The following is a 26,726-nucleotide window of genomic DNA, read 5'->3' on the forward strand; positions in this document are numbered from 1 at the left end:
AGAAAGACTTGAGGTCCAGTTCATTTGCTCAGCTCAAATCTCATGCAAAGTGGAAGTTGATGGAATTAGTTCCCATGGATTAAGTTTTCACATGAATTAATTTTATGAATTGTACAGGTTGTACACCTGCTCAATTTTTCAGTGCTGATTAAAGTTCATAGTATTGGGGGGAAAAATCAGTGTCTTAAAGTTGGTGTCCTAAAGAATGGACCAGGCCATGCAATACCATGACCAAAGCCCTGACAGGTTTCTGCTACTGACGTCTTCATAAAGAAAGGTAGCGAGTTTTAAAAGAAGTGTTACCCAGAATGAAAGATTGATGTTTGCTTAAATTTATTGAAAATTGTAACAAGTTGTCTTTGAATAAGTATCTGCCAGTGGGGTGAGATCTCACTTCAAAGTTAGAAATGTCTTTTTTTAAAACAGTTGAGTGCTAATTGTCTTGAAAATTTACCATTTTGTGTGGTTTTAAAAATGACCAATTTGTCTTCATACCATTATGTTTAATAGTAAGCTGGTAGCTGATGGGCCAAAACTATAGACAATACATGGTGGAAAAACTAAGCTTTGGAGTTGAGCTAATGCTTTAGAGCCTTACTGCATGGGAGTCATGTGGTCACTTTAAAGTGCTGGAGAAATTACTCTCTTGAGAATTATGTTACACCAGCTGGTCCAAAGTAAGGTGGTACAATTTACACTTTGTTCAAACATCAATAGCATGCATGGTAGACTTTAAATGTTATGTGAAGTGGTTCCATGCAACTACCTTAAGTAGCTACCTGCGTGAATAAATACTTTTTCATGTGTAACTTTATGGCTATGTTTAATGAAAAAGAAGCAGCACAAGTTTAGGTTTAGTTGTGTCTTAACCTACCTAGAAGGTCTCAACACACTTAGCAGCATGAAATATGGTGAATTGCTTGTTACAGCCAACAAGGATGCAAACTGAGGGTAAGTAAAACTATGCAAATATAATAATCATGTAAAAATGAATTATGTTTTTTTTTGGACACAAACCCAAACAAATGCAGGCAATGTGGGGGGAAATTCAGGACATAGGCCATAAATCAACATCTTAAAACCAAGATTACAGCTTAGAGTATATTTGATGAATGACAAATTACAAGCACTACACTCTTTAAAAAGATGGTTCTTTAGTAGAGAAAAACGGTTCTATATAGAACTGTGAACACTCTAAGAACCCTTTGTATGATTGGTTCTTTGCATGGTGGAATGGTTCTTCAGATTGATGGAGAATGAGCTGTAGATGGTTCTATATAGCACCAAAAAGGGTTCTTCTATTGTTATAACCTAGACATAGTAACAACAGAAGAACCCTTTTCAAATAGGTTCTATATAGACCCATGCAACGCATTCCAATCTGAATAACCATTTAATGGTGTTTGTGGTTCATACAGAGCCAATTTTCTTTCCAAAAACCCTTGAAGAAGCATCTTTTTCAAAAAATTTCAGTGTAGGTGCTTCTATTTTGTATTAAATCGAGATAAGAGATCTCTTCATATAATGAAGCCATTAAGTGTTTCCATTGGTTGCTGATGGTTTTTGTGTTTTGGCTTTTTTAATAGGTTGATATCTCAATGGAAAGAACACTAATGGTTTCACATATGGCCAGTGGTTGATTCCAGATGGGATCCAAGGGTGTTCTACAGAAAACTAGTGGTCTCTACTGGAAACCATTGAGCCAATTCATATTAGAAAGCAAAACTATTAGGTTTTAATGCAAATGGTGGGTCCAGAAGAGTGTAAGAGTGGCTGTTTGCTTTGGCTCAGCTGATTGGAGAATCCAAATAAGCCAGTGAAGCATGAGGCTTGTAGACAAAGGGATTCCCCCGAGCAGTGGAGCATGAACAGCAGGGCATGAGTGAATCACTCAACCCCCAGCAGATCAGCGTCCAAACACGGGCTTCTGATTCGGCCCAGACCAAATACAGAAGGAAGCTGCTGACATCACGTCTCTATAGGAAAACCGCCACATCCTTCCCTCTAGAAGACTTCCGGACGCTGCCTCCAACTGACATGTTTTCATGACCATCATCTGCGTCCACTGATAAATGTTCCCAGAGGCGGTCGATCCAGGCTGGCCCGGATTCGCCGCGACCTCGAGTCTGGATTAAAAGCTCCACGGCTTCGTTTCTTTGTCTCATTATTCGGATACGGTTGTGCAACAGTTGCACTCAAGCCCATTTAAATGAATCTGGTAAGGTGAGTGGAGCTGAACCGCTGGAACACGGTGTGGCGATCTGCGGTCATTCACGTTGCGCGTTCCTTCTCGGTTCAGGGGTCCGGTATATCATCCGTGCGAAACATCTGTAGATGTTCACCAAGCGTTGTTTGTATGGAGGAACACGCGATAAAGCGGCTCTGGGTGCGTGTTGTTGTTGGAGAGTGGAAGGAAAACGGTGCATGGATACGTTTTGTCCTCCCCTTCATTCAGCGACTGAACCCATAAATTGCATGCTGGTCTAAGCTGGTTTATGCTGGTCCGGTGCTGGGTTTGCTGGTCAGCCCTGCTGGTTTTGGTGTTGATCCGCTTACCAACTTCCATTGCTGCTGACCAGCACACCAGCATCCAAAAACATGACATATGCTGGTTTTGGTGTTGACCATCTTTTCAACTTCCATTGCTGCTGACCAGCACACCAGCATACAGAACATGCCATATGCTGGCTTTGATGGTCACCAGTCATGCTGGTAGTGCAGCCGACCAAAAATGCATCTGGATTGTTTTGTAGGTGGTGGAATGAATGAGCATTATAGAGCGTTATGTGGGCATGAAACATGCATGGGATGTCACATTTGGTGGAAATGTGCATTGTGTAGATTAGAGCCTCTGGGAAATGCGTCGTTGGATGGAGAAGGTAGTGATTTGTATGAAGAGCCAAATCATGCCAAATTGAAGAGCAGTCACTACAGTGGAAAAATGTGGGTTGCACTTTACTGTAGGGCTGTAGGTGCACAACTCCGGTCCTGGGGGGCTGGTGTCCAGCACAATTTGGTGATTTACCTGCTCAAACACACCTGATTACACTCATCTGTTAATTGCCAGGTTTAATTGTTTGGCTTAATATGTTTGACTGCCAAACTGTGCTGGACACTGGCCCTCCAGGACTGGAGTTGTGCACCCCTGCTGTTGGGGCTGTTTATACATGCTTATTCCAATAGACATTATTCGTTATAAAGGTTACATTTGCCATCAATGTTAGCTAAAGTAGCCTTTATGACAAATGACGCCCACTGGAAAAAAGCATTTCTAGACATTTATGTAGTGTTATGTCAGTTGTCATGACAAGCTTATGTAGGTAGTCTGATGAACAGCACCCTACAGTAAAGTCTTACCAAAATATGAAATGCAATGCATGCTTGATATTACTTAACTTCACTGTTTTGGTTGCATTTCAGTACATTTGAAGTACAAAACGAGGACAAGCGATGTAAAAACAGTGTAGTGGAGGTTTCGCTTTTCGTTTTGGCGCAAATTCCTCTCTATAATTAGGCATTCAGAATTGAATAATGATGCATGCTTCAATATAGAGTTAAAGGAGTCCAAAATTCCCCCAAAAACAATTTCAATGTTTTCAGAATTTTCAATGGTTTTGGTGATGTGGTTAACATATGGTGTAAAAATTACCTCAGGGTTAGCCGATTAGCTCTTAGAACTGCGTCCAGTTTTAGGTTCAAAATGGTTTGCAAGAAGTAGCTGAGTGACATCATTCTCAGGTCATTGTTTAACATATTTTAATGTATTACCTTTTTAACATGTACACAGAATTGTTTTTAGCATAAAATTATTTATATATTAGGATGATAGCTAGCAGTGTGACCAAACTAGTAGGGAAGTGAGAAGTGTAAAAAAATAATATATTTTATATTTTGTATTAAGTAAAACCATCCCAAGTGATGTTAAATTATCATATATATTCTGTCCTTTTTCTAAATTTTACATTAAGATTGTATATAATAATGGCACAAATATTGGTGAATATTTTTGTCTCTGCATTTGGGTCCCTAAAACTGGTTTTGCTGTTTTGTCAATTTCAGTGTCAGAGACCACCGTTCATTTATTTATAATGGTCATTAAATGCAATTACATTTTTAACGGAAAAAACATATTTAATATGAAATTACACAAAACCCTCAACAGCTAAACATAATATCACATATTTTAGTATTTAGTGTCCGAACTTTGCCTTAATTACAGCTTCCATTCTTTGCAGGAGACTCTTTACAAGAAATCTGCAGGGATGTTTTTCTACACCTCCACAGTTCAGTCTTAGAAGTTGGTTGATCATTTTCTGAAGTAATCAAACACATTCAGTGGTGTTGAGGTCTGGACTCTGGGGTGGTCAGTCCATTGTTCAGCTTCTTTGTTTGATGTGTCTCCTTTTCTCACTGAGGTTCTTCTTGATCAGCTACACATCCTTTCAGGCCCATAGCGCTGAGTCGTCTTCTCACAGTGGAAGGATGGACAGAAACACCTGTGGATGTTTCAGATCTGAAGCAGCTTGATTTTCTCCTCTCTCTCAAAGATGAAAGTGCTGTTTATCCGGTCTACCAGGTCTTGCAGGTGGTCATTAGGAGCCCCATTTTCACTACACTTTTAATCATTTTTGAACTCCAAATTTGGAAACTCTTGTTTTTTCACTCATTATTCCTTTAATTTTCTCTTTCGTTATGGAAGTGGAATATTTTGTGTAACCTCGCCAGAAATATCTCCTGGAACGTCTTCAACTGGCCAATTTTGACTGGAAATTACATAAATGAAGTGTATTCTCAGGTTTCTGCATGGTACTTTATCTTTTGGTTGGTTTTGTGTGGATATGCTAGGTCACAGTATGTAGGCTGCTGTATTGGGTCACTAATAATAGTAATTAGAACATGTGATGCGAGGCTAGTGTGAGTGTAGACTAACTGAGTGTGCACTGACAGATACTTCACACAAGCTTTTTTTTAGCTTTTATGTAGTGATATTGTTTCCTGTTATTCTAAAATGAGTGGATGACACAGTTATAAGATTAAGCATTTCCAGACATGAGTGAATGCTTTTCCCTGCATTAGTTTGGGGGGAGTGAGTTGATTCTTCAAGCTGAAAATGATGCTAATGAGTTGGTGGTGGACCATAATGGCATTATTGCAAGGCAGGGCAGACAACATTATCCCTAATTGGTGGCTCATTTGGAAGTATCTGCCACTGTATTATGAAAGTGGTCTCCTTTTACAGTGCTCTGCCATGCTTTGTTGGATTGCATTTTTAGATCACTGTATTGCTTCTGTCAGAAGAAAACCTTTTTCAGTTTTTGACATAATTTGAAAATACCCATCACCCTTTACATTGTAGGTAAATTTAATGATGAACAGACCAAAAGAAATGACCCAAAATGATTTGGAAAAAAGTCAGGTTATATTGACTTACATTAAAAGTAAAGTAGGTTTTTTTCCTTCTCCTGTAAAATTTTGGAGATACAAGGTTTTTTCTAACAACAGTGATATATTGTGCTGATACATAAATTAGTCCTTAATTTAGTCTGTGTAATGGAGAACCAAGTATTCATTGTTTTTTTTTCGTTTGTTTTTTTTGACACAAGAGTTTGATGTAGTATGTAAACACTGCTAAAGTTTCAAAACATACCATTTGCTGCTCAGACCATTCAGGCTACTTTCATTAAGTCTGCCTCCATGTATCTACGCTCTGTCCATTTTATCAGCTCCACTTACTGTATAGGAGCACTTTGTAGTTCTACAGTTACAGACTGTAGTCCATCTGTTTCTCTGCATACTTTGTTAGCCCCTTTTCACCCTGTTCTTCAGTGGTCAGGACCCCCACAGGACCACGACAGAGTAGGTATTATTTGGGATGAGGATCTTTCTCAGCACTGCAGTGACACTGATGTGGTGGTGGTGTGTTAGTGTATGTTCTGCTGGTACAGACCAACAAAACTGCTAAGAATGCAGGAAAGTTTCAGTGTGTTGGACTTATCCAAATGAATGCATCCTAATTAACTTTAAATAAGTAACTAATGCATTATAGAAGAAATAGTAAGTGTTACCAGATTGCATTCATAAGGTTAACAGATGAGTGAAGTAAACAAACAAATAAATAAACAGTTAGTGCAAATGGTATGTTTTTACAATATACAGCCTTTTATTTTAATTTATTGGGAACTGAAACAGAACACAAACAGATCCTAGGACTAGTTTGGGATTTTTTGACCTACATTATCATAACAGTGTATGACGTTACATCACCTTTCTTTCTCTTTTACTCAGATGATACTTTGCCCTACAGTGAAGACCTCATTCAAGCCTGGTCTTAAGTAAGCCTACATGTGATTTTCTTCTGGAAAGCTTGCTAATTGGCAGTGTTTGAAAACCGGACAAGTCCCGTCTCCCTTAGTTACAGTTACTATACTTCTCCCGATATGTTAAAATCATCAAATAAATAGAAGTTCTGCATTAAAAATAGCAGACAAATGCCATAATTAAGTTAGCTCATTGTAAAGGATATGTAACTTATTTTCAACAAGAAAATCAACAAGACATGTCATTTGACCAGGGCTGTTCAAATTTTATATATGAGTGTGTCTTACCTTTTAGCCTGTGAATAGTTTTGATGTTGAGTTATGAGGTGTGGTCTTCCACAGATTTTATTGCAAAACTTTTTCAGCTTTGGGAAAGAAATTATAAACAATTTAGAATCATTTCCAAACATTTAGACTCTAGATGATCAAGTGGGTGAGCATCTGAAGGACACCTTCTTCCTTTTTAGCATTTCTTTGCCTAATAATCTAGACTAATTTACTACCACCAATGCCAAATCTTCTCAATGAAGATTAGTTCTGTTGGAGGAAGTAGTTCTTAGAGAGGGTTATGATTGGCTGAGAAGCATGTCAATCATAATTTTGCAAAAGGTGTAAATCTGCAAAAATAAGGGAAAAAAACAGCCTGAATGCTACTCAAAACAGTCTCTTTTTGCAGCTTAGTTTACCATGTACAGACTGTTGAGTCTGTGGTGAACAGTACATTTTGAAACTTTATCACACCACTTTTTGGATACTACATCAAACTTTTTTTTTAATTTAAAAAAAAAAGTGAAGACAATTTGTTTTTCAATGATATGGGCTCTTTAATAATATTACAAATTAAGGTATTTCTAGACATTTTACTTGTAAGAGTTTGTTTTTTTTTGTGAAACTGATGCTTTTAAATTGTGTTCTATGGGAAGATAATGTTGCAGTATCTAATGAAATGAAGAATAGAGTAAGACTTTTTTTAGAATAAAATGACTGAAAACAAGGAAAAACGTTAAGAAATAAGTTGAATAATCTTATATCGTTCTTACTACAATCCTATAATGAGAATTAGATTTAGATATATTGACTAGATTTAAGCTGTTTTTACTGGCCAGGATAGCATTTTTTGGCAGTGAATCTTCTTCTACTCCACTGAAATCTCCTGACATTTTGTTCCACTTCCTATAAATGACATTGTGTTCCGTTTCCTATAAACTGACTTGTCCTGTACATTCGCACTGTATAAATTCACACCGCGGGGAGCAGTTAGTGGTGGCTGCTTTCCATAACAGACGAAAAAAGAACTAGCGACATAGAAATGTGACGCATTTCATCTGTGCAGTACAAGTGATATCCGTGTTAAATGGGGGGGGAATGGAGCAGCCCTGCATTTTTGAGAAGCTGCGGAACATTGCAGAGGACTGCAGGACACTCACAAGTGTGTGGAAGGCGTTAAAGGTAACTTCCTTCCTGAATGAGGGTGGTCTTGGAGGGGGCTGGCTGTCCTGAGCGAAAGTATTGAGTGGAGTGAGAGGAAACATATTACGTTGAGATTCGCCAGCAAACTCGCTCCTGCTGCCTCAGGCTCTGCGGATCCTGCGTTTCTATGGCAACAGTGACATCACCCCTGCACGGAGACGTGGGTAAAGGATGCTAGAATCCTCTGTCATGGTTCTCCATGGTTACCAGCTGTTGCCAAGCAACTGAAGGGGAACAGTCGTGCGTGGCAGCGTCAGCTTAATTCGACTAGTCACAGGACTTAGTCATTAGTCACGTGACCGGCTGGTCCCACGATCACATGACTGGCATTAGTGGACTCCGCTGGCCTGCTGGACAGGTGTTACGGCATGCAGTGCTTCATAGATTTTCAAAATGATTTGATCTCATTTATTGTTCGCCTTATGAAGGAATTGAGTGAGAAATACTTGCCTGTAAAATTGCTGTTGGTGGTCTCCAACCCTGGTCCTGGATAAACTGCCCTGCCCCTTACTTAACTCTAATACATCTGATCCAGCCAATCAGGGACCTGGGAAGAGGTTGATTAGCTGGAGCAGGTGTCCAGGGTTGAAGACCACTACCGTAGGGTGATAGCTGTGAAGTGGTGAGGAGGTGAAGGCAGAGCCAATGTAGGAGGAACCTACCACTCATTTATCACCTCATTTGTCCCTTTATACCAGTGGTCACCACATTCTGCCAGTTGCCTCAGCTAATTAATTTCAGAAGACCTTGATTGGCTGGATCAGATGCATAAGAGTTGTGTAAGGAGGGGCAGCATGTTAGATGCAGGTTGAAACTAAACTCTGCAGGAGGAGGGTTGGTGACCACTGCTTTATACCAAAAAATATGAATCCAAAATTCTAGAGGGCGCATGTGAGAGTCCTCAGTGATGTCTTTGGGGTCTGTTTCCCCTCACAGCACTCTTAAAACTGCCGTAAAACATCAGGCAGTGTATTCATAAACATGTTATGTAATATGATTATGTGAGGGAGCTTTTAGAGGTGGACGTTTAGTTTCTATCACCACCACTGCGAACAGTTCAGACAGTTCACCACCACTGTAACAGTTCTCAGTAAGTTTCTTCAGAATGGAGCATTTTGCATCAAGCCACTCTGAATGACTTTCTTCGCCGTTTACTTATGTGGGAATTTTGAAAAATGATTGCAATTCTCCTTTAAGCAGTTCGACGAATGTCAAGAGTATAAACAAAACACTGCTACAAAGTTCTAGAACTGGAGTCAGAAGTGTTCACAGTGGTGGTGATAGGAGCCAGACGTCTGAAGAGTTTAATGGCTCATCACATATAAAACTCACAAGACTCGTGTAGGTTCACTGGTGGTTTTGGATAGTAAGTAAAGTGGCTATACTGGTGCTGTAGTCATGGCGACCCCTGGTTTCTATCACCACCCCTATAAAGACGTTTGTATGTTAGTGAGCTTCCCTAGAATGCATCATCTTACATCAGACCACTCTGAATGACTTGGTTGACATCTGAACTGTTGAGCTGGTTGCTTTTAAAATGTTGCTCTGTTGGCCCTCATTCATTGTGAACTCTCTTGTGAGCGCCCTCTGCTGGCCGATCAACCCAGAAAAGAGAAATTCTCTGGTTTTGTCACTTTCAGTCCCTTCGCAGACACATAACCTATACGAATGTGCATGGGTGTGGTCAGAAACGTTTCCTGTTAAACTGCTTTTAGCGCGCAGCTAATAGCTGTGAAACGATGCTGGTGTGAAGTGAAAGTTCATGAGATGAGGCAATGGCTTTTGATGTTTAAGCCGATATGATGGACCATGTGTATAACCATGTGTAATAAGCTTTTTTTTCTATTTTTAAATATAATGTACAGACAGAGGAGGGTAGAGACTAGTTACATTTACTCAAGTACATGTATTTATGCAAAATATTGGTGGATTTGGACTTTAAGGTAAGACCTTGCAGGACAAAATGGAAGGGCACATCTGAGAAGTCATTGTTCTGAGTTGGGTGAATTTTGCATTGCATGAATATGTTGGGGACCGCTTGCAGTGACCATTACTTTGTGTTTCATTTGTTTATTTTTTGTCCATCTTTTTAGATTTATGAACAATCGAGCGCCGGCTAATAAGAGATATCAGCCAACGGAGTATGAACATGCAGCTAATTGTGCCACACATGCGGTGAGCTATATGCATGCAGTCTTATTAGCTTATTACAGGGGGGGCACAGCTCTGCTCCTGGCAGCTGATGTCCAGCACAGTTTGATGACTTTCCTGCTCATACACACCTGATTCAACTCATCTGTAAACTGGCAGGTTTAGTGGGTGTGTTGCAGTAGGGGGACCACTAACCTCTGCTGGACATCGGCCCTCCATGACCTGAGTTGTGCACCCCTGGTTTAGTGTGTTTGCCATAACTTTAAAACCAGCTCCTTGTATCTACACCCATTGTCTGTTTCTCTGCATACTTTATTAGCCCCCTTTCTTCAATGGTCAGGACCACCACGGGACCACCACAGAGTAGGTATATTCAGGTGGTGGATCATTTTCAGCACTGCAGTGACACTGATCTGATGGTGGTGTGTTAGTGTGTGTTGCGCTGGTACAAGTGGATCAGACACAGCAGTGCTGCTGGAGTTTTTAAACACTGTGTCCACTCGCTGTCCACTCTATCAGACACTCCTACCCTGTTGGTCTAGCTTGTAGATGTGAAGTCAGAGACAGTAGCTCATCTGTTGCTGCAGTTTGTGCTGGTCATCCTCTAGTCCTTCATCAGTGGTCACAGGACGCTGCCCACAGGACGCTGTTGGCTGGATATTTTTGGTTCTCAGTCCAGCAGTGACACTGAGGTGTCTGATCCACTCGCACCAGTGCAACACATACGAACACACCACCACCATGTCAGTGTCAGTGCAGTGCTGAGAATGATCCCACCACCAAAACAAAACCTGCTCTGTGGGGGTCCTGACATTGTAGAACAGCGTGAAAAGGGGGAAGAGCTGGACTACACTGTATAATTATAGAACTACACAGTGCACCTATATGGTAAGTGAAGCTGATAAAATGGACAATGAATGTAGAAACAAGGAGGTGGTTTTAGTTTTATGGCTGATTGGTGTTCATATACTGTGTGGACGTTTTGTAACTGCATTCGTCTTTCCAGCTCTGGATCATCCCTAGTATCGTGGGCGGAGTGTTGCTGTACTTCTTGTCCGATGACCACTGGGAGGAGATTGCAGCGTATTTGTATGGTGCAGGGTTGTCCAGCCTTTTCATCATTTCGACAGCATTTCACACCATCACCTGGAAGAAGAGCCATCTACGGTACTAGCTGTATACATTTTTTACACATTTATGGCTCTAATGCAACAAGGTTATTCTTGATCCTTTATAAAGTGAACTATGTAGTCAATAGTGACCAAGAACCAATAGATTAGTGCTCCTCATGCTCAATACCTGGTTATATTATACATAAAAGCTAATAATGTAACCTAACCCATTGTCCAGTCAGCCCACCCTTTTATGTACAGCGTCCTCAAGAGCCTTGAGGTTAAAGCTTTGGCGTAAGCTGGAAAACAGTTGCAAAGGTTGCCTTAGCTGTAGCTGTGTGTACTTCATTACTGTACTTTACAGTATTTTATACAGTTTTTCTAAGAAACGACTTTTAAATCACTCCACTGCATTTCACAGTAAAGTATCCGACAGCTTTCTGTAAGATACTGTGATATCACTGGCATAGGCAAAAATACATGGGTATGCCAACTTGGAAGATACCATTTTTGAATGTGCTAATGTCCCACTGTGGTATAACATCAGGCTATTACATATTGCTGAGAGCAGTGCAGTCATCACCCTACATATTCCAACCTTATGATGATACAAAACAATACCAATCAACTGGAAAACTAGATTCATGTAAATGCAACCAAAACTGCAGCACCCTTCACTATAAAGCATGCATCCGCTTACCACAGACACAAGTTTTGCTCAATGAAGACAACATAACCGAGTTCAAATCAGACAGCTGAGATTGAGTGCTAAAATGAGGAAAAACAAGGCAGCAAACAGCAAAATTTAACCTAATCATCATATGCTAAGGCATACGCCAGTAGCAAGCATGAAAAATGTTTATGGACCACTTATTTCTTACCTTTGATGACTCGCTGCATTGAAGTAGACATGTGATTTGACATTTTGACACAGCTTGTAACCGTGTTTGTAGTAAAAGAGCACTGGAAGTACCAAATTTTAATTTGGTATAAGTAGAATCTTGATATTGTATTCTGTCAGGGGTGGAATCTCACTTTTTCCCATCTTTTAACTAAAACTGGATTGACCAAAATGCATGACACAGAAAATAAATCACAGAAATCACAGAAAATAAATCAAATTGAGTTTTCTTAAAAAAAAAAAATCGCCTTAATGAATATTCTTTCTCCATTTTCTTGGGTAGGCCGATGATGAATCTGGGTAGGCAGGCCTACCCGTGGCTACAGCCCTGCTGTAAAGTAAAAAAAAGATTTTTCCAAAATAAACTACAAATAATCAAACCAGTCAAAGCACACATTTCACTAAATCCCTCCCTTAATATCCAGTCATAGCTTAGCAACTGTACTAGGCCCAGACAAGCTTTCAGAATCACAGAAAATGCTGTAAGGTTGTGGGGACTATTTCCTAAACTGAAACCACAAAAGGAGAAATGTTGGACTGCTGGAGTATCTCGCAATATTTTACATCTTATACTTGAGCACATCTAAAAGCACATATTTTTGTACTTTAACACAATAAATGCCTAGAAATTTTTGGGGGCAGGAGCTTGATAGAAAAAAACATTGTGAAAGTAAATTAAATATTTTAATCTATACAGTCACATGCAAAATTTGGGCATCCCATGTTTTGCTTTTTCCATTTCGTTTTTCACGTTGCAGTGCATGATTACTGTTTATTTCTGAATTTAACATATTGGGGGAACATAAAACATAAAATGTGGCCTGTGCACCTTTAAAATGTAGGTTTTTTTTTTCCTCAATGTGTTAAATTCAGCAAATAAATAAAAAAGAGCACTATGCAGTATATGAAAATAACATGTTTGGGTTTGCTGTCTGTAGTTTTGTTGTCTGTATTTTTACTTTACTCATAAAAATATGTAATTTGATCAGGGGACTATCAAATTGCACTTTTATCCAGAGAGACAGCTTGGTTGAGGATGTGCCCGATATAAAAAGTGTGCAGGCCACTGTGCTAGATCCACTGTTTTATTCAGATGCAAATTCTGCTCCAAATAAATTATTGATGATGTGGTTCCTACATATAAAACATTAGCCAGTGTTTCATAGGCACTCAGCTAGGAAAACACTGGCAGCAGGGAATTACTGGTCATGTGATCAACTGTCTTAAACAAACAGATATGGCTAAAAACATGGTTTAAAATGTGAGAAATCCCAACATAAATTGTCTATTGATGTACTAAATGGTTGCTAAGGGAATCATACATATGAATACTGACAGTTAAAATGAATGTGTGCTAAAAAGTGAATGGTAGTAAATCAGAATGAATGAACAAATCCTGTTTTTTGCCACAATAATGTTAGCATGCAGTCCTGGGTTAGTATTAAGTTAACACATCCTCTACTGCAGTGCCCATTCCTGGTTCTGGGGATCTACCACCCTGCAGAGCTCAGCTCCAACCCTATTCTAACACACCTGATCCAGGTAAGGAGGGTGTTCTTGGACCTCTGAGTGTTCAAACTAGGTGTGCTGAATCTGAACTCTCCAGGGTGGTAGATCTCCAGGACCTGGTGGGGAGCAGAGGGTTCCACAAAGCTGGATTTCTCAGTTAGCCAGATAACTTAAGCCCAAAGATGATGACTGTCCAACGGGAATGTCCCACAGCTCTTTTCATATTGGACAGGCTTGACTTTGGGCTTAAGTTATCTAGCTAAACTGACAAATCCTGCTTTGTGGAATACCCCCCCAGGACTGATCACCCCTGGTCTACAGAATATGAATGTAAATATTACATTTTCTGCACAGTTTCTGTTCATTTAGTTCAATGTATTGGAAAATGCAAAAAGAGAAAATGCACGTGAAATATAAATTGGGCAGTATTTTTTGTACAGGCCATATTTTGTTTTATGTTAAATTCTGCAAACCAACATTAACTGTGCATTTAAGATGTGTAGAAGTGCACATCCTTCAGAGGATGTGTTAACTTATTTACACTTAATTTACACAAAATGTGTCTTTTGACCAGGGGTGACCAAACTTTTGCATACAACTGTTGATAATGGTAACATGGTTGTAGAGCTGAAAGCTGGAACGAAATGTTTTCTTTGGGAACTATTTTGCCTCAGAGCACCTTGCATGTACCTCTCCGCCATGAACGGAGATCATAAAAATACATTTTAGGCCAAAATCTAATCACGAAACTATCATAAAACACAGTCTCAGACATCAGACTGAGTATTCATAACCACTTTATGTAATATCTTTCTGTGAGGGAGCTTTTAGAGCCATTAAATGCTTGGGACGTCTGGTTCCTATCGCCACCACTGCAAACAATGTTACAGAGGGGAGAATTTCATGTGACACCATTCAGGATGACTTTCCTTACATCCTAACTGTTTAATTATGCAGAAATGTTAAAAATTGGCGGGATTTATAAATAAAGAAAAATTCTGGACTCCAAACGTCAGCTGCGTTTGTGGAATGGGGGAGAGTTTTGGCTGAACCATTACTTATAATGGGTCGGTGTGGGTTGTAGGAGTAACTGAAGCCTCATTGGACTGCCCAGTTTGAAGTAGTGACCTTTTTGGATCTGTTTCTAGATCAGTGGAGCAGTGCTTCCACATGTGTGACAGGATGGTGATCTATTTCTTCATCGCTGCCTCCTACACACCCTGGTAAGTGCATCACTCAAGAAAAGGGGAGGAGTGGGTGGTTCCAGGGTCCTCAGCAATAGACAGGAATGGCGCCCCCTGGATGCACATTTTTAAAATAGTTGAGGCTCTGGGCTCTTGGTTCTACGCTCATTGTCCATTTTATCAGCTCCACTTACTATATAAAAACTCCAACAGCACTGCTGTGTCTGATCCACTCAGACACATTAAGATACCACCACCACATCAGTGTTACTGCAGTGCTGAGAATGATCCACCACCCAAATAGTGCCTGCTCTGTGAGGGTCCATGGGGGTCCTGACCACTGAAGAACAGGGTAAAAGGGGGCTAACAAAGTGTGCAGAGAAACAGATGGACTACAGTCTGTAACTGTAGAACTACAAAGTGCACCTATATAGTAAGTGGAGCTGATAAAATGGACAATGAGTGTAGAAACAAGGAGTTTTCAGGGTTGAAACACTTCTTATAACTTCAGTGTGAGTGGGCGGGGCTAATCTCATATACCCTGAATGGGCATTTTTATTTTTTTATGACATCACCGAAACAATGACTTCCAAATGGGCTGTTTTTGCAGTTTAATTTCTATATATGAACTTTGTTTTGAAACTTGACCAATGTTTACATACTACATTCATCTGTTTTTTTTAAAAAAAATGTTTTTCAGACGTTTTAATTTAAGTAATTTAATTAATTAAGGTGATAAAATGACCTTAGGTTATTCAATATCAGCACGTTCAGTATATCTGATTTGTATTTACATATACAGCTGCCCACCTTTGCCCAACACAGAGACTGCCCCTGCTCAGGAGGACTATGGGAAATGCAGTTTCAGTTAGGCTAGACGGATCTTAAACAGACCACTATGGATGATGGGAGTTCTAGATTAGAGCGTCCATTTTGCTGAAATGACCCCTCCACAAGACCTGTCAGAAAAAGAACTGTGGTCATCATTGCAGGTTGACCCTGCGAGAGCTCGGTCCGTGGGCCGCTCACATGCGCTGGGTGGTCTGGGTGATGGCCTCTGGAGGAACTGCGTATGTCTTCTTCTTTCATGAGAGGTGCGTGTGCTTCTCTGTGTTTCTGAATAGATTATTATTTTTTTTTTATTTGCTGTTAACTGAAGGGGAATCCCAGTGTTTTTTTCTCATTTTCTGCATCGCTGGGATGTAAACAGTCTTTCAGAGTGGTTTGATGTGAATCTCATCTGAAAGCTTTTGATACAACAATGTCTCAGGAATTAGGAAACGTATTAGTAACCATTTAGTTTGATAGCTTTCTGTAAGTTCTTTAGCCGTCTGGTTCCCATCACCACCAACGTGAACACTTTGGACTCGAGTTTCTTTAGAACTGATCACTCTGAATGACTTTGTTTACATTCTAACTATTTAATAATGCAGAAATGTGAGGGTAAAAAATTGAGCTGAGCTGCATCTTTCAATAATCTCTCGTCTGCTGCTGTGTGGCCACTTAAAGTCTGAGTTAATGTTACTTAAAAAGCCAAAGGAACCGCCGGACTCTCTGCGTAATGATAGCCTTAAGTCTTGATTTATCCTTTATCATAGCAGCCCGGTAGCGAGGCCTGTGCGTCCACTAGCCTCACCTGCAGTACAACTTCGTCAGTCAGATGTATCACTCAGCAGTGGGGTCTCGCGGCCCGTCACCTCAACCAAGACAGAAAAAAACACTGAAAGTCGCTCATACTGACAATGGTGACTGTTCTTGTACATAGTTACATATTAACATAGTTCTTATTACTACTGATATAATAGTAAATACTAATTATATACTGTAAAAAACAAAAATTGGCTTCTTAAGCAACTAATAAATATAATCCAACAAGTAAATCCCCTCTAACCAGGCTGAGTGTGTTATTTGTGATGCAGAACATAGATTTTACCATAATGAAATAATTTTAAAATATAACTCTATAAATATCAGAAGTTTTAAGTGAGTTAGGTTAGAGTTAGTAGCGGTATCGGTACTCAGTATTGACTGATACTAAAGGATCAGGTATCTGAATTGGAAGGGGAAAAGTGGTATCGGTGCATCTCTAATAAAAATACATAATATGGTGTGAAGTGTGAGTACATAGAGATAGAACTGTAGATACATTAGAAAAGGAAAATGACTATATTAAATATGACTTTATCTACCAAAGTTTCCAGCTACTCAGCAGAGTGAAATGGGTTGCGTTAGACTGTGGTGGGCCGTTTCCGTCCTCGTCTGATCTCAGAATATGTTGCAGGTATAAAGTGGTGGAGCTGGTGTGCTACACAGCGATGGGGGTGTTTCCTGCCATGGTGATTCTCTCAATGGTAAGACAGAGAGTCTCGTCACAGGACTGGAGAATACGATAAGCAGTTCCTCTGAGGAACAGGAACTCATTCATTCTCTCTCTCTCTCTCTCTCTCTCTCTCTCTCTCTCTCTCTCTCTCTCTCTGTCTCTATGTCTCTCTCTCTTACTTGCATTTCTATCATTCTTTCTCTCTATCTCTTTCTCCCTTTTTTATTTCTCTTGCCCTTGTCTTTCTCTTTCTCCCTTTTTTCTTCCTTCTCTCTCTCTCCTTCTCTTTCCTTCTCTTTCTTTCTTTCTTTTACTTGTCTGTCTATCCTTTTTCTCTCCATTTCTCTCTCTCTATTTATCTCTCCCTGTCTTTTTTTCTCCTTTTCTGTCCCCCTCTCTTTCCTCTACCTTTTCTCCTCCCTTTTTCCCTCTTACCCTTGTCTTTCTCTCCTTCTTTCTTTTGTCTTTGTTTCTTACTTTTGTTCAACTTTTCTATCTTCCTTTCTTTGTTCTCTTACACTTTCCTTCCTCTCCTTCTTTCTCTGTCTGCCTTTCTCTCTCTTTCACCGCCCTTTTTATTTCTCTTACCTTTCTCTCCCCTTCTTTTTTCCTCTAACCCATGTCTGTCTTTCTTTTTCTTCTTTTACCCTTTCTCTCTCTTTCTCTCTTTTTCTATCTTTGCCTCCCTATTTCTTTTTTTACCCTTGTCTTTCTTTTCTTTCTTCTTTCTCTCTCTGTCTCTCTATCTCTCTTCCTCTTTCTTTTTCTTTTACTCTCATCTTTCTGTTTCTCTATCTTTCTGTCCCTCTTTCTTTTTCTCTTACCCTTGTCTTTCTTTCTTCCTCTCTCTCTGTCTCTCTCTCTGCATCTTTCTCTCTGTATCTCTCTCTGTCTCTCTCTCTGTCTCTCTCTTTCTGTACCTCTCACTCTCTCTCTCTCTCTCTCTCTCTCTCTCTCTCTCTCTTTCTGTATATCTCTCTCTCTTTCTGTATCTCTCACTGTATCTCTCTCTCTCTCTCTTTCTGTATCTCTCTCTGTCTCTCTCTCTCTCTTTCTCTCTGTATCTCTCTCTCTGTCTCTCTCTCTCTCTCTTTCTGTATCTCTCTCTGTGTCTCTCTCTCTCTCTTTCTCTCTGTATCTCTCTCTCTCTGCCTCTCTCTCTCTCTCTCTCTTTCTGTATCTCTCTCTGTGTCTCTCTCTCTCTCTTTCTCTCTGTCTCTCTCTCTCTCCCTCTCTCTCTCTCTCTCTCTCTCTCTCAGGCGGACAGGTCGGGTCTGTGTGAGCTGTTGGTTGGTGGCGGGTGTTACGTGTTGGGGATGGTGTTCTTTAAAAGTGATGGAGTGGTTCCCTTCGCTCATGCTATATGGCACCTGTTCGTTGCCATGGGAGCAGGCATCCATTACTACGCCATCTGGAAGTACTTGTACACACCTGTCAATCAACAGACCAGCACAGCCCGGTGACACACACACACACATGCACACACACACACACACACACACACACACACACACACACACTTACCTGACACAGGTGTTAAAGAACACTGACAGCTTCAAGACTAAAAATCTGCTACTATCTCAAAGAGAACCACACTAAGTTAGAACTATTACAGACACACAGATTCACTGTACTGGTATTTATCTATTGATTGATCAGTGGATCAGTTTACATCATCCTGCAAACTGCAGAAGCCAAACTGGTTCTAATATGTATGAGGGGTCTCTGAGAATGTGGTCTGCTGTGGCTTCAGCTTCCATTTGCTCCTCTATGATAATGAAACTATCCAGGCCCCGCCCACAAGTGTGTTCTTTGTAGCTACGGAGCGAGTTTGGAGCTTTACAGAATGTTAAAGTAAAATCCAGTTCAGTCTTATGAGAAATTATTTTGTGAAACTCAGCTATTTTTAGGACACTTAGCGTCGAGGGCAAACGTTTTGGCACCCCAGTCCATTATGTGAAAATTGTTGATTTTCTTAATGAAAATAATCCTTTTCTGCACATTTTGATGCACAATTATCATTTATTTGCTAAATTTAACATATTTGGGGATAAAATAAATCATAAAATGTGACCTGTTCAAAAGTTATGCCGCATTTTATATTTTTCCCCATTATGTTAAACTCAAATTGAAATTTGCAGAAAAAAGACATTTTTCTAGAAGACGAGTGACCTTATTTTCACTTAGAAAATCAACAAAACATAATTTGGGTGCTCAAACATTTGCATATGACTGTACATGTAGAGTAAGTTATTAATTTCAAATGATTTTATTTTGAAGGCAAGTGAATGGCCTCAAAAGACAAAGCAAGCTAAGCAAAAAGTTAATCAGCTTCAGCTGTTTTAATGCTGCTATCTAGCTAAGTCATACGCTGCGTTTGACTTAACCCTCTACTGCACGCATCATGAGAGCAATTAAAAAAAAACAAATGTTCGATTCACTTTTCTTGCATAAAATGGACCTGATTTATTAAATCCAAAAACATTTTTTAAATAATAATGTGTGCAGCATTCCTTTTGGGCTATGTTGCCTTGAGACAACATTGAGCGACAATGGAAAGAAATGATACAGAGCCATGTTTGCTGAAGTGTTGAGACCTGGGTTGTGACTGGCTACATCCATTCCACTGTCACACAGTGTTGCTTCTAGGCAACTAACTGAACATTCTGAAAAAAATGTGTGCAGCATTCCTTTTGGGCTATGTTGCCTTGAGGCAACATTTTGCGACACTGGGAAGAAATGATACAGAGCTGTGTTCGCAGAAGTTGTGAGACCTGGCTTGTGACTGGCTAAATCCATTTCACATCATTTTCACAATGTTGCTTCTAGGCAACAAACATATTTCTGAAAATTCTCATAGCACAAAACTGGTGCTGATTGTTAAAAAAAAAAAAAATAAATTAAAAAAAAACGGTTTAAAAGTGTCCACTAAGTAATAACATGACCAAGTACATGCTTTTTATTGACTTACTCAAACTGTTCTCTTTATTGTTCACCCTTTCTTTGTTGTTAAATATGTATACATTTATTGTAAAATGAGGAAAATAGGTTTGTTGCCCTGAGGCAACATTGTGCAATAGAGGGTAGAGGGTTAGTTGAATGGGATTTTTGTCTGCATTCTGCTAAGCCCACATTATTTTCACCATGTGGACCAGTTTGTGGGCGGAGCATGGCTAGGTCATTTAGGACACTGACCTGGGAAAGGCCAAAACAGCACTTTTACTCTAGATCTTTGATACAAATGAGACGTGGACCTTTCGAGAACATGCTTACAGCAGAAAATGGTAGTGTTTCCAGGATTTCAAGGCACACAAGACACATTTTAATGGAAAGTTGTACAGCATTATGTACAAATCTTGTATTTATTCAAGTGAAAGAACAGCGAGTGGCTGTTTTAAAAGCTTCTCAAAGTCTGAGTTGATACTACTGAAAGCTAGAAGACTATCCTCTTCTATTTCTTCTCTTTCTGCCACTGCCAATCAGGAGACCCTCTCTATTCTGCCGAGAAAGAGAGAGGGGTTTCTCAGTGTTACTGTTTACTCTATGCTGTTTGCTATTTGTAAACAGTAAAAGGACTCTTGACATTATATCTGTAGTATCGTATTTCCGTGTTGTGTCTATGTGAAAAGCCACAAGTGCTTCGAAGACAATGCTTAAGTCTACTGGCAGTTAATATCATCTCCATGCTTAGTCCTACACTCTTTAAAATAAAGGTTCCTTAATGGCTCTTGGCTTAGATGTATGAGTCTGGGAGAAAGCCGTAATGTCTTAAAAAGATGGTTCTTCAGTGGTTCTCCTTAATAAAGACCGTGGTTCTATATGGAACCATGAACACTCTTAACTGTTACATTAACGGTTAAATTGACCATACTTAAATAGTTCTTTGCATGGCAACATGGTTCTTCAGATTGATGGAGAATGTGTTGTATATGGTTGTATATATAACCTTTTTGTTAAGGGTTCTATATAGCACCAAAAGGGGTTCTGTTATTGTTACATTGTCAAGCTCGTAACCCTTTTAGGTGCTATATAGAACAAATTTTGGTGCTACACTCTTAAAAAAAGATGGTTGTTGAAGGGTTCTTTAGTAAAGATAATGTTCTATTTAAGCAATGAACACTTATAAGCTTATAACAATAGCAGAACCCTTTTTGGTGCTACATAGAATTGTTTCATGCTTAAATGGTTTTTGCATGGTGAAATGGTTCTTGATCTAGAACGCGTTGTGTATTCTCCTATATAGTGCCAAACGGGTTCTGCTATTGTTATGATGTCAAGCGTGTAACAAAAGCAGAACCCTTTTTGGTGCTACATAGAACTGTTTCATGCTTAAATGGTTTTTGCATGGTGAAATGGTTTCTTGATCTAGAACGCATTGTATATGGTTCTGTATAGCACCAAAAAGGTTTCTGCTATTGTTATGATGTCAAGCGTGTAACAAAAGCAGAACCCTTTTTGATGCTACATAGAACTGTTTCATGCTTAAATAGTTTTTGCATGGTGAAATGGTTTCTTGATCTAGAACACGTTATATATGGTTCTGTATAGCACCAAAAAGGTTTCTGCTATTGTTACAAACTTGACATCATAATAATAGCTGAACACGTTGGTGCTACATAGTTGTTTCATGCTTAAACAGTTCTTTGCAAGGTGAAATGGTTCTTGATCTAGAACCTGTTGTATATGGTTCTGTATAGCACCAAAAGGGTTCTGCTATTGTTATGATGTCAAGCTTGTAACAAAAGCAGAACCCCTTTTTGGTGCTACATAGAACCGTTTCATGCTTAAAAAGTTCTCTGCTAGGTGAAATGGTTCTTGATCTAGAACGTTTTGTATATGGTTCTGTAAAGCACCAAAAGGGTTCTGCTATCGTTATGATGTCAATCTTGTAACAAAAGCAGAACCCCTTTTTGTTGCAATATAGAACCATTATCAAAAAGATTCTATAAAGAACCGTGTACAGCACTTTCTCCATCAATCAGGCAAATGGTTCCTTGAGTGTTCACCTTACTAAAGAACCCTTGAAGATCTTTTTTAAGAGGTATAGAACCTTAACAAGAAACTGTGAGGAGGTTCTTCACACTCGCATATCTCTTTGACAAAAATGGTTCTTCAAATGGACATTGCGGCCTAAAACCAGGGGTCAGTTTATTGGTCGTGGTGTAGAGTGATCTGTATCGCAGCACCGAATCCCTGATCCTCAGTTTGGTAGAATTTTATATCATTTTCATATTTTTGTTTATCATTGTTCTCTCACTTCAATGCCCAGCACTGATTACGCAAATACATCATAGAACCATTGGGAATCCCTGTGGTGTCAACCAATCCTGACTGCTAGCCTACTAGCCTACTGATCTGTAGGCTAATAAATACAACCAAGCAAGCAAGCTTGTAATTCTTACTATGGTTGTTGTCCAAAATCCTATAAAACAGCATCTTTACTGAGAACAAAATGATGGTGGAGGCCAGTTATTGCTCTTTTTAAGGAAGAGAAAAGAAGCCAAACTGAGGTAAGGTCTCTAGCTAGCCAGCTACCTTGCTAACTTTAGTATTTAGCTTTTGGTCCTCCTCATCTGACAAGGCAATTTCTGTCATTTAAGTGATCAATTCTCTCCACTGTAATGAAACATATTATAGTTTATAATATGTATAGTTACGTATAGTTACGTATAGTTGCTATTACTACTGCTAGAAGAGAAACACTTCAAAACAGCCCCCAAAATCCACCCCAAAGCTCATAGCGATAGTTGGAAGATTCATTTTGGCCCTTTTGAAGAACCATCCACTGAAAGGCTCTTTGGGGAACTAAAAGTGGTCCTTCTGGCGCTCCATAGAACCCTTTATGGTACCTTTATTTTTACGAGTGTAGTATATAGTCCTTCAGCTTTCCCCCATTTAGTTCTTATTGCAAGCAGCGTGTTGTAAAGTAGGCCTTCCAGCTTTTCTTTCAACCTCAACTACTACAGTCCACTTATATTGGTGGTGTGCGTTCTTGGGGTGCCAATCTCCGGTTTGATCATCCAGCTTCAAGCAACTCCTACAACTCGTACAGCTCCTCAGGACCTCCTGCGGACCACCTGTGGACCATGCTTTTTGATTGGCTGAAGGAGCCAAAGCTTTGCTCTCAGGGTAATCTCATTGACTGGTGCCATTTCCATGTCTCTTGACATTCCAGTATTGTGAACAGACAGTAGGACAGTTTTTATGTATGATTATATCTAGTCTGCTATATTATTTACAGCTTTCTTTAGTGTGTTGGTAGTAATTTCTAAGTTATTATTATTATTATTATTATTATTCAGTGTATATTGGTGGTGAATGTATTTGATTAATTCATAATTGTTTATAGGTTCTGTGGTGACCACACAGTATTGCCTTTAGTAGAACTGGACTTTTGTACATATAAGCAGATTCATTTTTTATTTTAATTTATTTGTTTGTAAACATCTGAGCTACTGTTCAACTCTTGATCTTTAACCTTTATGACGTGTTTATATGAGTTTATCATGGCATGATTTGTGCAACATGATACGTGAATAGAATCCACAGGTTACTGATAATAGTCTTAACTGAAATATGAGGCGGATGAGAGCTTTCATTAATATAACAGCTTCTTCACTTGGCTCAAAATCTCATAGGAGACTAGTTAATAAGCCTACTTTCAAAGGCTTTAGTAAGAGACAGTGCCACTGCAATGCCTTTAAAGGAATACTCCAGCGTTTTTCAACCTAATCTCTATTTACTGCATCTGTATTGTACAATGAATTGCAATAGATAATAACTTTGACACATTTTGTTGTAGTTAGAAAAGAAAGGAAAACTTTTTGACTTGAAACTCACTTGTAACAAGTTTCAATGAAGTTCAATGAAAAAATGAGTGTGTTTACATGCACTCAATAATCCGATCATAATTGGATTTCTGCAGTTAGCACTTCAATTTCTTAGATCGGAGTAAGGTCTAGAAATCCAATAAAGAGATCCGATAAAGAGAGCTGGATTTTAGCTCAATAATCAGATTTCTCCGTGCATGTGTACCCTTACTCTGATTTCTTTCGGATTTCTCAGTTTGTGCATGTGCGAAACAGACCGCAGTACTGGAAATAAGCGAGCAGCGTTGCCGCGAGACGCAGCAAAACACTTTTGGAGCGACGCTGAAACGAAAATGAATGATTTAACTATTTTTCATCTTCTAGATGATGTATGTTCATATTTTCAGGTAAAGTGGCGCAATGTTTTTTAAAACAGCATGTAGTTTGAGTTTTACATTACGTTTACGTCTCATCTTATTCTGCGAGTTTATTGGCTGGTTGCAAAGCAGAAATCAGATTACTGTCTGACACATGTAGACCCAGAGTTCCCCATTATCTGATTACTCAAATTCATGTAAACATCGGATTGGATTACTGACAAATCCTGCAGTTTTTCTGCAGTTATTGGACTATGCATGTGCATTGTGCATGTAAACTCACTCGCTATTTAAAGTACAAATTTACACAGTTTCAAAATTCAGTCTAATTATACAGGTTTTACAGTGAGACTAACATAAGAAAGCGTCTTAGCGAAGCGGTTTTATGATGTTTTATTCTACTGTCAGACTGGAGCCACACAGTAAATAAAGTAGTTCTGGTTACTTCTACTTTCCCTGCGTTTTCCAGGTATCCATGCGCAATCATGCAGGAAGGTGGGAAAATGGCACTTTACTGGTAACACATAACCCTTACGTTTAGCATGTGTAGCATAAACGTTTACAGACTAAATTCAGCAACTGCTCAGTGGTTTCTATTAGAGTGGAGGGTAGGATATTGCACTGAAAGTATGACATATTAAAAAGGTATGTTCTAATTAGAGATGGATTGATCACCTATTATGACAGGTGACCCCAAACTTTTGAGCAGTAGTGTAGATTTCATGTCGAGACATTTTGGAGCATTCCTTTAAAGTTCTAAGCTAAAAATGATGAGACTGAGGTTTTTTCAGATTTTCAGTCCACTGTGTTCTGGACCTTTGTATTGTAGTGCTATCCCTATCGACTACAGATGGTCAGTGGTGGTTTTCACCATATCTCAGTCAATTTAAAGGCAGATTTTGGGTGTTATTTGGTTTGATGTCATCAAGGTTTCTTCTAAACCCTAAGAAATACTTTTTGTTTGTTTGTTTGTTTGTTTATTTTACACTCTAGATTTGAGCCTTTTACACTTAAAGGACTCCTAGAATGGAAGAGTGCAAAGTTCCATTGGCAATATTATCAGGTATAATGATGGAATGTTGGTATCTAATAAGCTGTATTTGGACATTGTTGAGAAAACATACACTCTTTATAAATATGGTTCTTCAAAAGAATGATTCTATTTGGAGCCATGAGTTCTATATAGAACCATTTCATGCCTAAATTGGTGAAACGATTCTTCAGATTGTTGCCTATAGTTCTATACTGAACCCTTTTGAAAGGGTTCTATATAGCACCAAAATCCAAAGAATCATTTAACCATGCAAAGATCTATTTCAGCATGAAATGGTTCTATAGAGAACTCATGGTTCTAAACAGAACCATTGCCTTCACTAAAGAACCCTTGAAGAAACATCTTTTTTAAGAATGTAGTTGGTCAATGGTAGGAGGTAGAAACGTAATGCTAACATCAACGTTTTACCACTTACAAATGCTAAACCTGAAAACAAAGCACATAAGATGGTTCTTCAAGGGTTCTTTATTAAAGAAAATGGTTCTAAATGGAATGATGAACACTCAAAGAACCCTTTGCATGATTGAAGCTTTTTTTGCATGGTGTAATGCTTCTTCAGATTGATGGAGAATGTGCTGTAGATGGTTCCATATAGCACCAAAAGGCATAACAGAACCATTTTATGGTGCTATATAGAATCCTTTTCAAAAAGGTTCTATATAGAACCATCTACATCACTCTGTGATCTGCAGCCTGAAGAACCCTTTCATGATGCAAAAAAACCCTTCAATCATGCAAAGTGTTCTTTGAGTGTTCATGGTTCCATATAGAACCATTTTCTTTACTAAAGAACCCTTGAAGAACCATCTTTTGTGCTTTCTTTTCAGGTTTAGCATTGACGTTGACGTTATCATAACATTTCTACCTCCTACTTTTTACCAACCACACTCTTAAAAAACTCAACAATTAAAATCAAAAAATGAAAACTCTTTTTTAAGAGTGTGCATGAAGACAGAATATTGTTGCTGTCATAAGACAATCGTGCATCTCCATAATACTGTAACCACATTCTAGGTAATTTTGGACCATTTGGGTTTGGTTCCATTTATCATGACATGTTCATAAAATATAAAGAACAGCTCAAATTTTTTAATTGATGTAAATAAATAAATAAGAACATAAGGTCATGGTTTTCATATGACAGTGAAAATATGTAGGGTAATTATTGGCTTACCACTACAATTGGTTAAAGAGTAAAGGAGAACTCTCCATCCACTCTGGTTCTTGGTGGTTTCTTGTCATTCTTCAGTAGTTTGTAACACGTTTACATGATTCTGGGCCAAATTTGTCAAGGCCTTCAATATCTATGGTGACGTAAAAACTACAATCCAACATTATTTTTTTCCAGTATGTATTCAGAAAGTTATGCTAACTTTAATATCAACATACTGTACCGTCCAAGTATTGATATGCTTTGTATTTTGGTGAACAGTGTATCTTATAAGTACAAATGCCAGGTGTTTTAAAGCATTCTTTTAATATCTGTGACATAAGCACACATTCGTTTTGCTCTTTTGTTTTC

The 26,726-nt window shown here is 39.0% G+C and overlaps 1 protein-coding gene across 1 annotated transcript; it reads left to right on the plus strand.

Moving 5' to 3' along the window:
- Window positions 1-1,965: 1,965 nt before the first annotated feature.
- Window positions 1,966-18,433, plus strand: LOC118802332 (monocyte to macrophage differentiation factor 2). The gene is made up of 7 exons (XM_036562848.1): window positions 1,966-2,223; window positions 9,881-9,962; window positions 10,945-11,105; window positions 14,609-14,683; window positions 15,637-15,738; window positions 16,926-16,995; window positions 18,224-18,433. Exons 1-7 carry the CDS (start codon window positions 2,210-2,212, stop codon window positions 18,425-18,427), a joined length of 708 nt encoding a protein of 235 aa, XP_036418741.1. The 5' UTR covers window positions 1,966-2,209; the 3' UTR covers window positions 18,428-18,433.
- Window positions 18,434-26,726: the final 8,293 nt, after the last annotated feature.

Source organism: Colossoma macropomum, unplaced genomic scaffold (genome assembly GCF_904425465.1).
Source record: "Colossoma macropomum unplaced genomic scaffold, Colossoma_macropomum, whole genome shotgun sequence".
NCBI classification, from domain to species: Eukaryota; Metazoa; Chordata; class Actinopteri; order Characiformes; family Serrasalmidae; genus Colossoma; species Colossoma macropomum.